Below are 13,230 nucleotides of genomic sequence, written 5' to 3' on the forward strand. Positions count from 1 at the left end.
GTGTCGGTAGATGGCACTAAATTCAAAGCCTCTGAAACTCCCTGGCCATTCATGTTAGAGCAAGCTGCATCTTTTTGTCAGTATTTTAAGGAAAGGACGCACCCGCATTTAAAAATCTGTTAATCTCGTTAGTAAACTGTTGGCATTCTCAGAACTGTGGTGAAGTCCTGTAGAAATGTGTGGTTGATGCATTTTATAGGTCTCTTTTCCAGACTGTATGCTAACAGTAGGCAACTTTGATTAAAAAAATATTACAAAGACATTCCATCCTTTTCATGTTTTAAATAGGCTGCAGTTGCTTTTAACCGCGACCAGCAGGACTCTTTCATTCAGCCTCTTGTCAGGATTTCAGCCAAGGGCAGGATGTCTGGCATGAGCCTTAGAAACTCACCAAGCAGAAGAAGATTTGAGTGTTGATTCTGGCTCATAGGTTTGTTAAATATGCAGAGTGCATGTAGGTGTTTCTAAAATATCAATACGTGTTGCCTGCATGAAGATGCAGAGGTGAAAGGACCTGACCTTCAACGTCAGGTCCATGCTTTTTCTTCCATTTACTTTGGGATAGTAACTAGAACAGAGAATTATGGAGATAGTGGGAATTACAGGGCATAATCCTTCAGTACCTTGTGATGTTCCAGTACAAGTGAACCCTTGTACCATGCAATGATGGTGTTATATTAGGTACTTGTGTGGACAATTGCAAGTCTCCACGAAGTAGTTTATTACATGGTAGGCTCTATAAGTGCTAGTCCAGAGTGCAGTCTGCCAAGAGCAGCCATTACTTTTACATCTATTAGACATAATTACACAACCGTGTATAGAAGTCTGGAACTAATTTACAGAAGTGTCTGGAATCCATTCATGGTGGTTACTGCTGGTCTTAGTCATACAAAAGCTGTAGTCCTTTTTGCTGAAGAACCTCAGAGCTTGTCTCAGGATTTGTATCTTCTTCGTGGCAGATCCTGCAGAGGCTCTCTGTCTTCCCTGGGACTAATCAGATAATAGATACAGGGTTGTAGCAACTTGCTTGAGCTCTCGACCACAGGATGAGATTTTAAACTCGCTTTGCTAAACAGAGAGGATCAGAGAGAAGAAAGCTGCACCTGTTCTGTAGGGGGAGCAAGAGTACATAATACACTGTTCACAAAACTTTATTATGGGTGGCTGTTCCTCTCCAAAATACCAATGTACTTGTATATTTGGTAAATGTGCATATGTAGCTGTGGTAGCAAAACAATATAATCTGCAAACAGGAAAGGTTTGACTTTTTTTTATGGCTCTCAAAACATATAAGACTTGGAGACTTCTCCATCTCATTATTCTGCTGTTCTGAGAGGAAATGGTTGAAAGTCAGTAGGAGGTTGCTTGATGGATTTGTGTACTTTTTATTTATTATATTCTTTTTTAACATCGGAGAGAGGGCAGGGGTGATGCCTTCTCCTTTGCTGTGGAAGGAGTTCTCTGCATACCTGGAAACTCAGGTTGTTTTATGTCTGTATTATGGGAACTGTTCTTTCTTCCATCAATAAACTCAAGTAGGAGGAGTTTGTAGCCCATGGCAGGGAGTGTTTACAAGCATCTGGTACAAAACACCTTTTAGGGGGTTAATAGGACCTCGCTCCTTCTGTTACCCGACTACCATTGCCCGATAATTCCTGAGCAGAAACACTGTGTAACTTTACTCTGGTGAGCTAATACCAATATTAAATAGGACACTTTCATATTAAAAACAGTCCCAATGTTACCTGGGGTAGGTTGGTGTATGTACATTGGCTTCAGTAGCTCTGACTCGGTCCTTCAGTGGGTGTGAACCCTCGGCCCTATATTCCAAAGTTAACAAACCATGTTTGTTTGCACTCGCTGAAAATGGGGCTGAAGCGATCTTACTGCTCTTGCAAACAGCACCTGTGGATAACTAACATTACATCTTTTCTTTTGACCGTTCATGCTGTTCTGCTGTTGGCATTTCTGTCCTGACTCTGAAAACATCCTGGTTTGGGTTCGCTTGGGCTGAGCCCTGTCGGTTACCCTCCAAAAATAACAGTGCTCTGCTTAACCTGGAGCGTTGCATTTGCAGAACTGAAATGGTTTGGAAGAGTGGATTTTGCTTTGATTTTTTTAATAATAAAAATCAGTAACTGTAGCTCTTGTAGACATCTGAGGCAGCTTTAAGCAAACAGCATGCTGCTTTCCTGTGGAGGTTTCCATTCTTGCCTTTCCCTATAAGATGGAGGAACAAAACTGAAACAAGGAGCTCTGTGAGTCACAATTTAAGACGACCATCTCACTCCTGTGTCAATGCCCTGAAATAAGGCTGAATTTTTTAGTCTTGCTCACCGCATGGGCACTAATACATTTTTTGTTAATGCTACAAAACTTCTAGGAACTATAAAGCTATGAGACTTGTCCCTTACTCTCAAATGTAGGTGAAATCGGCTGTTGTGTTTCAAAATAACAGGAAGAAGGAGGAGGTTGAATGGACAGCGGGATCATTTAAATGCTTGTGCCTTGTCTCCTTAGGAAATGTGGCTAAAACTTTGTTTCAAGTAAAAAAATAATGAGAAATATTGGTCAAAAATGAGTTTTTTCACTTGTTCCGTAAACAAGATGTGGTGCTGATGAGGGACGGAGTTTTGTTGCCTTTGATATGTCCAGGTCTGGAGAAGACGCTCCCGGAGCCTCCGAGCAGCTTTGAGCACCTCAGAGCCCCAACACCACTCGCAAAGTGATGGGTGTTAAGACAAGGGTGTGGAGTCCTGAGCAAGGAGTCAACACATCAGGTAAAAACCTAACAGCTTGGAGTTTGTCAGGTTTATTTTAAGGGAATTAACATTTTGTGGCTGAGCTTTATCGCCAGCCAGTGAGGAACTGGTTAAACTTGAAGAATAAGCACTCATAGAAGAAGGTGCCAAAGGAATAAAAAGAAACAGCAGAAGAAACTCCAGCAGTTCTGGTCAGCAGTGTGACTGTGTGTGAACAGCACCGTGTTACTCACCAGCTCTGGTCCCTGGTGCTTTTGAGTCAGAGCCGTTTCCTCTATGGACAAAAGGTTTTCGCTGCTGTCAGCACCGAGTCCGTGGTGGAAGAGCCAGCGGGAGTCTGTCCAGCAGCAGAATCAGCAGGTACGTCCTGAGGGCAGAATCTGTGACCGATCACCCGGGCTTAGCCAGCCTTGATTTGGCTTCTCTGACCATCCATCTTGTTCCAGTTACAGACCAGAAGATGCTGCTGTGTATGATCTTTTCTGTTGCTTTCTCTAGGTCTGACTGGGCATCCTGCAGAGAACCCTCAGTGCCTCATTTTACGCTCTTTGTGATGTGGGAGTGTGGCCCATATTATTATTGGCATCCTGCCATCTAGGAGAACTTCTGCTGTAGGCCCAGCGGAAGGTAGGACAGCTGAATGTGTCCTACTTTCTGCTAACATCATCCGTCCCCTGGGAAGGGAAGAGGGTTGTAGCCCTCGGAAAGACAGGAAAAGCTTTTTCTCACAAGTAATTGATGCAAAAACCTGCGACTGTGAAAAGAAACTGAGCGGAAAATAACCATCTTGATATCTGCGCCTTGGGTGCAACGCCTTCTTGAGTGATTTCTAATTATGAAATAGAGCTGGGGAGGGGAAAGGAGAGCAAATAGAAATACATGTGTGTAGCTTTCAGTATAGGGACAGCTGGTTCTGGAGGAGGGCTGCCAAGCTAAAGCAATTTGGACGTTTCCGCATGGAATGATGGAGGAATGCATGTTACTGCGCTTGGTGTCATGGGGCTGCTCCCCAGCTCGGACTGGGAACTCTAAATAAGCTTTACTGTTTGTTTTTTGTTGGGTTTTGTTTTTTTTTCCCCTTTTTGAGATGGTTTGTTACCTGAGCATCCCCAGGCATGAGGGGGTTGACAGGTTCTGTGGCTCTACGGGCTTGTGCTGTTCTGCACAAATTCCGAGGGATTTCTAAAGGAGGCAAAGCAAGCAGCACCCTGTTTTCTTTAGCTCAAGTTATGGTTGCTGGAGTCCTCTTGGATTGTTCTAGAGCAAACACACAGTTTGCATAGACTACCCTTAAAAGTTGGCCAGGTTCCACGTTTGTGTGTCTAAATTTGGCAGTGGGATCATACAGCGTTCTGGAAAGCAACCTCCTTTCAGCCAAAATAGTTTTATTTTTAATGAAATGGCCTGCAAGCCTGAGGTAAATAGCGAAACTCTTGGGGAGGCAACCTTGGAGCACCCTCTGCAGAGCCAACCTGTTAATTTTCCCACTCTTTCCCAGGCATTTCTGATCTCAAGATGCTGTGCCTGGAATCCCACTGCTTAATTATTTTAGGCGGGTGCAACGGACGGGCTGCAATTAGTGTGAGGAGTGGAGTTTCCCTTCAAAAGCTCGTGGTACCCAAGCGCTGTTCCCATCGACAGAGAGACCGAAAGCTGTGGTTTGAGGCACATGCTGACGGTCAGAAAGGGGACGCAAAATGGCATCTCTCAGCTAAATGTGTCTGCTCCCCAAGTACTCCCAGAATTGTAGGTTCTTCACAGAAATAAACAGCGCTGTGTGCTTGTGGCTTAAGCTTTGCCTGTGTTGGAGAAACCTGACTTAGTGCTGCCTGGAGAACTGCTCTGGGAAAGGCTCCTTTTAGTCCTCTGAACCCAGTCAGTGCTGTTCCTGGGTGATCACTGCTCTTAATAGTTTTCTGGCATGGAAGCTTAGCAGGTTCCTTGTGAGAAAGACAAACAGAAATAGGGACAAATGCGACCCAGGTTGGCCTGTCTGGTGTCTCTTTTTTTTCTGGAATCCAGAAAGCGGATGAGTAAAGCCAGGTGGAATGTCACAGTTCCGAGCTGCTGCTTTCTCTCGCATTTTTGAAGGCAAACACACTGGCTGAGTAGCTGTTCAAAGGGGTGATTCGATCCCTCAATCATTTCCTCGTGAATCTCGGTGCCGTCTACCAGCTGCCAAATTGGAGCAGCACAAGGTGTCTGTTCCCTTGCGGGGAGCTCAAGGGGCCTGAGCGTGGGTTTGGAAAAGCGAAGAGGTTACAGAACCGCGGCTCCCGCGGGAGTGACTCAGTCCCTGCCACGGGCTGGATACCTCCTCGGTATTCAGAGTTAATTTTCAGGGATCATTTGTCCATATAAATTAGGAAGTTTTGGGGACACTCGGCTGCAAGTGGCAGCTTGTCAGGAGCCCTGAAAAAGCTTCCCAGCAACACGCGGTCGCTGGCTGCTGCTGTGAACCCTAGAGGAACATGAACACTTGTGTATACGTGCAGAGAGGCAGCTCCTGAAGTGATGATTGGTGATAACTCCAATGCAGATTTGCATGTTTTTCCAGCCCCTCAGGAACTTCGTGCTTCATGTCGTGATTTTGAGCTCGTACCTGCTATTTTTCTTTATTATTTTTTAAATTCTCGGTGTTAAAGACACTATCTCTCAGAATAGATCAGGAGATAAATAACAAAATTGAAACCAAATACAATTTTAAAGATGTAATTTCAGTGTAGTCTCCTGAAAAGAAGCAGCAGGTAGTGACAACTCGTTTGCTCTAGAGAACCAGAATACTGGAAATTCTGGGACACGAGGGGTGAAAAAGGCCATTGTAAAGTTAAAAATAAACAGGACCTTGCAAACATGGGTGAGGGAGCAGGGAAGAACATAATGTGTTTTTATGTGGTCTGTTTTTAAAGACGTTTTAATTGAAACAATCATGGCAAACTACTCAACGTTGAATCCTTTATTTTTTCCCATTTCTTATTTGTCTGATCAGGTTTTTTAGGGTGAGGACTTCGATTCCACATGTACCTTCTCTGTCACAAAGGGATCCCAATAGTGATTGGTGCCTGTGGATGTCATGAAATACAATCATCATTTTGATACTTAATGTCTGGAAAATGCTGGCTACACGTGTGGGATTCTGCCCCTGGGGCCGGCCCAGGTTCAGATGCTTTTTTGGAACAGTGCGGAATTTGATGCTGATTCAAAAGAACTTTTTACAATCAGGAGTATTTATTAATTACAGAGTTCTGACAGTGATTTTCACAGGTTATGAATGACGTGACACGTTGTATGAAGAGGCAAATCTATTCAGCACCAGAAAAACCTTCTGGTGCAGCTGTGAGGGATCTACAGAAAAGGCAAGATGAAAAGAGGAGACTCTGCAGTCTCTTTTCTTTTAATAAAAGGGTAAGCAAATTTCACCATTACCTAATGCTCTTTAGTGGCAGATTAATGGTATTTGTGGAACACACGGTTTTATGAGGAAGATTCTTAACAGGTGCAAACTGGTATAGGTCCATGGCAGTTAGTGTAAGATTGATAACCCGCTAAGTATCTGATTCTGATGATTTTTTGGGGGCACATAACTCTGTTTGGCTTTTCTCCTCACACTGAACCCAGCTCTTCGGATTTCGTGTTGTGGGTGAATTGCCAACATGCATTTTTATCTTGGAAAAATAATCTTCAGGCTTCAGTCTGGGGGAAAAAAAAAAAACAACAAACCAAACTGTGTTGGTTTCCTGGGCAATTTCTCTGTTTTTGTAACTGGTTTCTATTAATGGTTTTGAGATGAATCCCAGGAATCCGGAGCTGAGTGCTGTCCAACAGAAGGGGCTGTTTCAGTGGAGCGCCATCCGAAGATGCCTGACGGCAAGAGCTGCAGACAGGGCTCTCTGACCTTTGCCGAGGACAGCGGTGCTGGAAGAACAGAAACAGACACACACGTTAATGGTTCAGTAAGAGAGCAGCCTGCTTGGGTGCTACACCTGCACTCCGCATTCTTGCGTATCTAAGTTGCTGCTGGGCAAACTGCAAAGCTTGGTGCATTAAGCAGAAGATCAAAAACCTCTTAAGATTCCATTGAACTAAATATCTTGCATACCTGGACGTTCACGTTAATTAATTTATGCTCCAATGCCATTGGCACAGAGGGAAGTAAAGGCTTTCCAGCTGGAGATCCGAGACAGGAACAAGTTGAGGAATTGCCTGCAAAGGACAGTCCCCAAATGACATTTAATGTTCAATCCTCTTATTTCGCTTTGGGAGTGCTTGGGCACAGCCCAGCTTAGGCCATTGCAGTGACCGCTGTGCGGTGGTTTGGTGGACGTTGCTTTTCTCTTTGCTGGAAACCGGTTGTCCCTGGGGTATTATTGACTGTTGCTATGATATTTTATACCTACCCCATATAAGGGGCGTCAGGGATCTGCCATTCTCATACGCAGGGAGTGTAGATTTGCCTCTGCTGCCGGTTTGGTGATCGCAGTGGACTCCAGTGAAGTAAAACAAAGCAGAAAAACATCTGGCCAGACCCTCAGCTTGTCATTCTGAATGTGCTCTTTAGGGAAGGCAAATCAGGGGCTTTTGTGTTTATGGCAAGGGAACAAACGTTGTACTGCTGGGTCTGTGAGACGTACGCGGCGTGTTCCATCCCTGGGGTAATGACAGGCTTCGCTTGCAGCCCTGTTATTGTGGTCGCCTTTCAGTTTTGTCCTTTTAGTTCACAGCTCTTGCTGCGAGTTGGATTATTTCAGGCTTGCTTATGGGATTCATTGCAGCTGAAAGATTTATTTTAATGAGAAAAGCTTTGCAACCAAATGAAGCCTCCCGGGAAATGCACACCCTCTGGTAATTCACGTCATGCCGTGTTACGTTGCTCTTTTCCACCAGCAGGCAGCTCTGGAGGCTCCCCCAGCCACTCCAGCCCTTTCTCAGAAAGGGGGAGTGAATATGGGTGCATATTTAACCCCCGGAGTGTTACAGTTTTGTCACACTCCTGGCATGATGAGGGTTATCTGAGCAATTCCAGCTGGGATAAACGGTGTCAGTGTACACGAACCCTGAACTGCAGTACCTCTGCCTTTTTGCTGCTCTCTCCTTACAAACTTCTACCTCTGTTCATGGTTTTGGCTTTGCAGGATCCTTGCTACCTGTCAATTAGCACTCTATTCCCCAGCTGGAGCGTTCTCTACTACTTTTCAGTTGTAGGAATTAGCCTTGCTTCTGCTCATGGGTAGATGTTTTCTCCTTTGATCGTGGCAGAGTCCTATGGGTCCTGTGTTTAAAGAAGATCTAAAGAGGTTGTTGGTAATAAGCATGGAGCGTTGACAAATCATGTACATAAGGCCTTGTACTGTAATTTGTGTCTTTATGTCAACAGAGCATTAATCCTGGCATTCCTTTTTAATACATTACTTATAGCTAGGAAAATGGGGTGGAAGTGGCTAGTTCCACTCCAGCTTCCTGGGGTTTATGGTTCCCAAAATTGCAGTAAGAGGATGGAGAGTACCTCCTGCCATTAGACCTTCCCAATCTGATCCTGGCTCTGATTTTCTGGACTGGTGGCCTTCAATCCACTTTTATTGGGAGGTCTTTCAGTGCAGCCTGCAGCCACGGGAAACAGAAACGCTAAAATCAAAGAGATCGGGAAGAGGAAACTTCCTGGCAGACAGGGCTTGTCCATTCGTGTTTCCCGCTGCCTTGACTGTGCAGAATTAAAGAGTGAGCAAAAGGCAGAGAGCTGTGAAATACCCTCCTTCGTCCCTTTATCCTCTTGTTCTTTCCTTCCTGTGAGTGCTTTTCTTTAGGAGACTTCAGTAGGTTCAGCCCGAACTTGGCGTCTTTCAGTCAGGAAATAGCCCGTTCGTGACAGCAGCAACCACAGCAATCTGCATCCATCCCTGCAAGAAAACAGCCAGTAACCTCTGCACTGCCAAAGCGGGAGGCAGAAAGGTGGAAAAGCGACCCGGAATCGCAGCCTGGACGGTTCTGCTGCGGCTGAGGGAAACCAAGGGAAGCAGAGGGTGCTGGATTTGCTGTCTCTGCAATGTGAACGGCTTCTTGCCTCCCAGCCAGATGTTTTCCAGGCTCTGCTCTCATGCGGCAGCTGAACAAAAGGCTGTCAGATCTGAGCCTCTCGTCTGGCTCCCTGGCCTGACAGAGCCAGCAAAAAAGGCTCCTTCTGCCACTGGATTTCTGGCTCAGCCCCAGACCAGCGCCCCCGATGCTGTACATCAGTATTGGCTTTGTTGGGGTGCTTCAGAATGTGGCAGCAGGTTTGCAGTTTCGGGATGTGGTGCAGTAGGAGCCTTTGCATGCAGGTGGTTATAGAATTGGATTAATGCAAATATCGGAGGTTTGCAAAGACAAGGCTGTGCTTTTGCATTAAGGTTACAATTAGACTGGCCATGGGAACATTGTTGACATTGCTCAGCTGCTGAGTGTGGGAACTCGGGCTGTGAGGACCGTGTTTATCTAATTACCCACAAACTCCCCCACTTAATGTAAATGACAGAGTTAGAGTTTGCAGGGAAATTTTGTAGGGTTCTTATCTGAAGATTATTTTAGAACTTTTCACTAGAAACAAACCAGCAGTTAGCTGCATCTGGTTTGGACAACGTGAAGACCTGCTGGAGTTGACAGTAGGCTTTTTCATGGTCAAATTATGTAATAAAAATGGCTCAAGTTTCTGGGAATTTCTTTGGAAGTGTCTGGTTCTGTGCGGAGATGCTGTTCCCAGTGCCTGTGAAGGTGGTTGCCCTCTTCAGGTCAGGCTGGTAAGGTTTCAGGTGTTTAAATGATGCCATGAGGATGTGGTTTCGTTCCACGTGCTCAGCTCTGCTGTTTGAAGGAGTCTGTCCCCTCTGAGCATCCCGCAGTATCTAAAGAATTCCCCTCAAATGGAAAATCAGTGCCTGTCTCTGGTCTGCCGATGCAAACCGAGGTGATCTGAACTGCTCTGCGGGTGTTTACACATAAAGGGTATATGGAGATTTTATTTTGTGAAGCAGCGTTTGGAGCTTAAGAGTTTACCGCTTCTTTCTCTGCTGTTTGCCATCGATTATTTTCAGTAGCTGACTGCGTTAATACTCCTAATCACTGTGGGACACAGTGAAGTGGGTTAGGTAAACACAGTTAAACACATCCGCGCAGGCTGTAAGAACTGGTTGATGTAATTTAACCGTCTTTCCCTGCAGCAAAGTCAGCGTTGCTGGACGTTGCTGCTGTGTCTCGGCACCTCCATCAGCGCTGGTGTTCCCGCGTGAGGACACGGAGGACAGGAGCAGCTTCTCCGCACTCCTGGGGTTCCTCTTGGTGCCAGCCAAGCGACTACTGGAATAGTTCAGTTCTCGTACGAAGGGCTGGAAGCAGAAGTCGGAAATCTGACCCCGCTTTCCGTGTTCTGGCCTCAGCAATGGGGAACCGTGTTCCCCACATTGTAATATTCTGGGGCTTGTAGTTGCATTCTGGGCTCTTTTTGCCTGCACTGCCCTAAGCTCCCACGTATCCAGTCTTTGTCATTATTATCCTTTTGCTGAGATTGCTGCTATTAAGCCCTTGCTTACAAATCACAGGACAGAGTAAATATTGTTTTCTAGGTTGTCTTCTGAGACTTAAGCTTGAAGTGAAACCATATGAGGAGACAAAGATCAAAAAACCACCGAAGGCAACAGAATAAATCCAGTCTCAAGCAGACAGCTGGATGAGTGTCAAACAAAAGAAGGAACAGCTGGATCAAGTAAAACACAAGGAAAATTAGTTCCATCCCCAGGGGGAGGGAGCAGGATTGTTTTGCGAGCACAGAGCGATGTGGGACCAACTTACCCGATAGAACTTTTACATCAAAGTGAGGGGCAGACCAGAAGGTCCCAGAGGGAGGGGAAAGGGAAAAGTGGGTGTTGTAGTAACTGTGCAGAAGCGTTGGGGAGAGGAGGGAGGCGCAGTGCGAGCGTGGGGGAGAGCAGAGCGGGGAGGTGGGGAGCTGGAACTTCGGAGGTGGAGTAATTGTGCAGAATGTGAGCTGCTGTCCACAGCTTTCGGGATGTAAATTGATGAGGTCACAGTGTTTTCCAGTTACCAACCAAAAAAAAAAAAAGTTAAAAAAAACCAAAGTCTTCAACTTGTTTTTCAAGAGAGACGCAAACACGGAGAAGCTGAAGAAATGGAGCAGCTAGCAAAACTCCTTCTGTGGCAGATTTTGCTTCAGCAAAGTAAGCTCCTCGCTGGTCGGCATGATGTTACTTGTTTGTATTTCAGCTGCAGAGGACGGGGCCGGGTTAGCGAGAAGATTTTGAACTGCTGTCTTTGTAAGGTGGTGTTCAGGCTCCTAAGTTAGTTGTGTTTTTGCCTGTTAGGGGAGGGAATCGTGGATTTCTTTTTGGAAAGGCCGGGGGAGAGAATGGAGCAATATTTGGGATTGTGGAAGCGGTATTCCATTCAGCATGTTTGTGCAATCTATTCCTATCAGTTACCTTGATCAAAACCAATAAGTTTGAATGTGAGTACTGTAAAGCTTGCATAGTTCGATTTATGTGATCCAAGGTTATTTTATACTTTTGAAGAGGCAGAAACAGTTGTTGGGTGTGTGAGCATTCAGGATGGGGGAAGAAATTAAAGTGGTGGGTTTATTTTCCTGTCAGCATAAAGACAGAGACATAGGAATTCACGTTGGGTAAGGTGCAAGAAAGGGATGAGAACAAGTCTGACGAGCTTACAATAACAGAATGGCTTGTGCCTTTTCCTCAATCAGAGTTTTCTCTAAGAGCTGAAAGCAGATTTGGGGTCCTGAGAGCCTGAGCCCAACAGAGAAACCCCAGGAAGCCTTGGATGGCAGGAGAAGGTTTAAGGATTAATTGCAAAACCCCAGCAAATCCACACTGTCAACACTTTGGGCCCTAGGGAGGGCACCTGTAAGCAAAGAACCGATTACAGTTTAGGAACAGGATGGAGAGACTTTGTTCAGGATGCTGACAGTAGGAAATTAGGAGCGCAAGCTTTTTGGGGATCTTCACAGCCCTGTTAATGAAAAGCTGTGGGCAGGCACCTGAGCCTCCCAAAACTCCTCAGTACATAGATGGAATAAGCTGAAGAGCTCTCGGTTTGGTCCCTAATTACTCTAGTTTCCATGTCACCGCATCATCCCCAGTTTTGCGATGCCTCGAGGCATGTTTTAGGAATCGGGATCAGGGACAGAAGGGTTAAAGTGGCTCGGAAACGCGGTGTGGGTGGGTGGGTGACGCCTGGCGAAGGAGGAGAGGCCTCGGCTTGTATTTCGGAAGCACCAACCGGTCCAGCTGCTCCCCAGGGTGGTTTAGCACGTTGGAGCTCGGGGAGCACCGGGGCAGGCCCAGCAGGTCGGGATGCTGTCAGGATGCTGCAGAGCAAGGGGTAGCAGCTCAGAGTCACCTCATGTAGGGATGGATGATCTCTGACAGGCGTTTTTGAGGTGTATTTTGGACAGATAACCATCTGTGTGCCGGACAGCCCCGATGTTTGAGTCCTTCTGTCCCCACACCAATCAAGTTCCAACATAATGAGTGAAGACGGGACGGGGAGAAGGGAGGAAATCTGTTCCCTTCCCTGTTTGCTGAGATGATTCCCTTCTGGGCAGGAACCACACCCTCAAGTGTTAATGTCTGCAGGGAGGAACCGCACTGTGTTTGGAACGGCTCTGCAAACTATTCTGTGGGCCTACAGCCAGAACGAAGCACTGAAAGCAGAGAAGGGTTTATAAAGCTGAGCTAATATCCGAACTGTCTGTGAGAAAGCGAGGGCAAAGCCGGGACTGTGCGGCGGCCAAGATGGCGATTGGTTTCTTGTACAGACAGAAGGCTTTTTCCTTTCTGTCGAGGCAGCACATTCTTGCTTTTTGCTGATTTACAGGCATGTTCCTACCTGCAGTGAGAATTGGAATTGTCAGGACTAGGCGGTGAAGGGCTCTCTAGTCCTGACGTCCTTTTTGAAAGGAAAACACTCTGCTGTTGAGAAAGTTGTCCCAAGAAGCCTTTAAAAATAAACAAACGTAGAGACTTAGAGAAAAGCCCAGTTCAAAGTCTGGCTTGACCATCAGTTGCATTTGTAAGGGAAATGTTGTTTTATGGCAAGGCTTGGTCTTGTGGTCCCAGGGCAGCAGGAGCGGGTGGGGACCAGGAGGTATCCGGGTGGATCTGCATTGCTGTCTGTCTCCCTTCTTTGCATCTTTGAGACGGGCTCAGGTGTTATTCTCAGTTACTGGTCAGTGGGTTTAAAAGAAAAAGGCTACCAGAAGAAAGCCGAGCTCATTTGTGCAGCCGTCACCTTGGTGTTACTGCATCCTCAGCCATTATGGCCTCGGATGCTGGGTCAGCTCCCTGAAGAGTCAGGATGGAGCCACTGCCGTTCTCCACAAGCGTTTGGAAACAGCTTGGTAGCACCGGCTGCTGGTTTTTGCAATAATTGTGTAATGGCTCTGCAGAGACCATTAAATCCACTGCAC

General features: G+C 46.2%; 1 protein-coding gene across 2 annotated transcripts in view; it reads left to right on the top strand.

Annotated features, from left to right (window-relative positions):
- The first annotated feature begins 58 nt into the window (after window positions 1-58).
- MXRA8 (matrix remodeling associated 8) overlaps window positions 59-13,230 on the top strand; it is a 24,330-nt gene continuing 11,158 nt past the window's right edge. Inside the window, exons 1-2 of one of the 2 annotated variants that reach the window (XM_065037909.1) lie at window positions 59-3,122; window positions 3,261-10,966. In XM_065037909.1, the coding sequence (XP_064893981.1) occupies window positions 10,918-10,966 (49 nt within the window). In that variant the 5' untranslated portion in view covers window positions 59-3,122; window positions 3,261-10,917. Of the gene's footprint in view, window positions 10,967-13,230 lie in introns of both variants that reach the window. The other variant, XM_005514297.3, reaches the window with a different exon arrangement.

This window comes from Columba livia, chromosome 21 (genome assembly GCF_036013475.1).
Source record: "Columba livia isolate bColLiv1 breed racing homer chromosome 21, bColLiv1.pat.W.v2, whole genome shotgun sequence".
NCBI lineage: Eukaryota > Metazoa > Chordata > Aves > Columbiformes > Columbidae > Columba > Columba livia.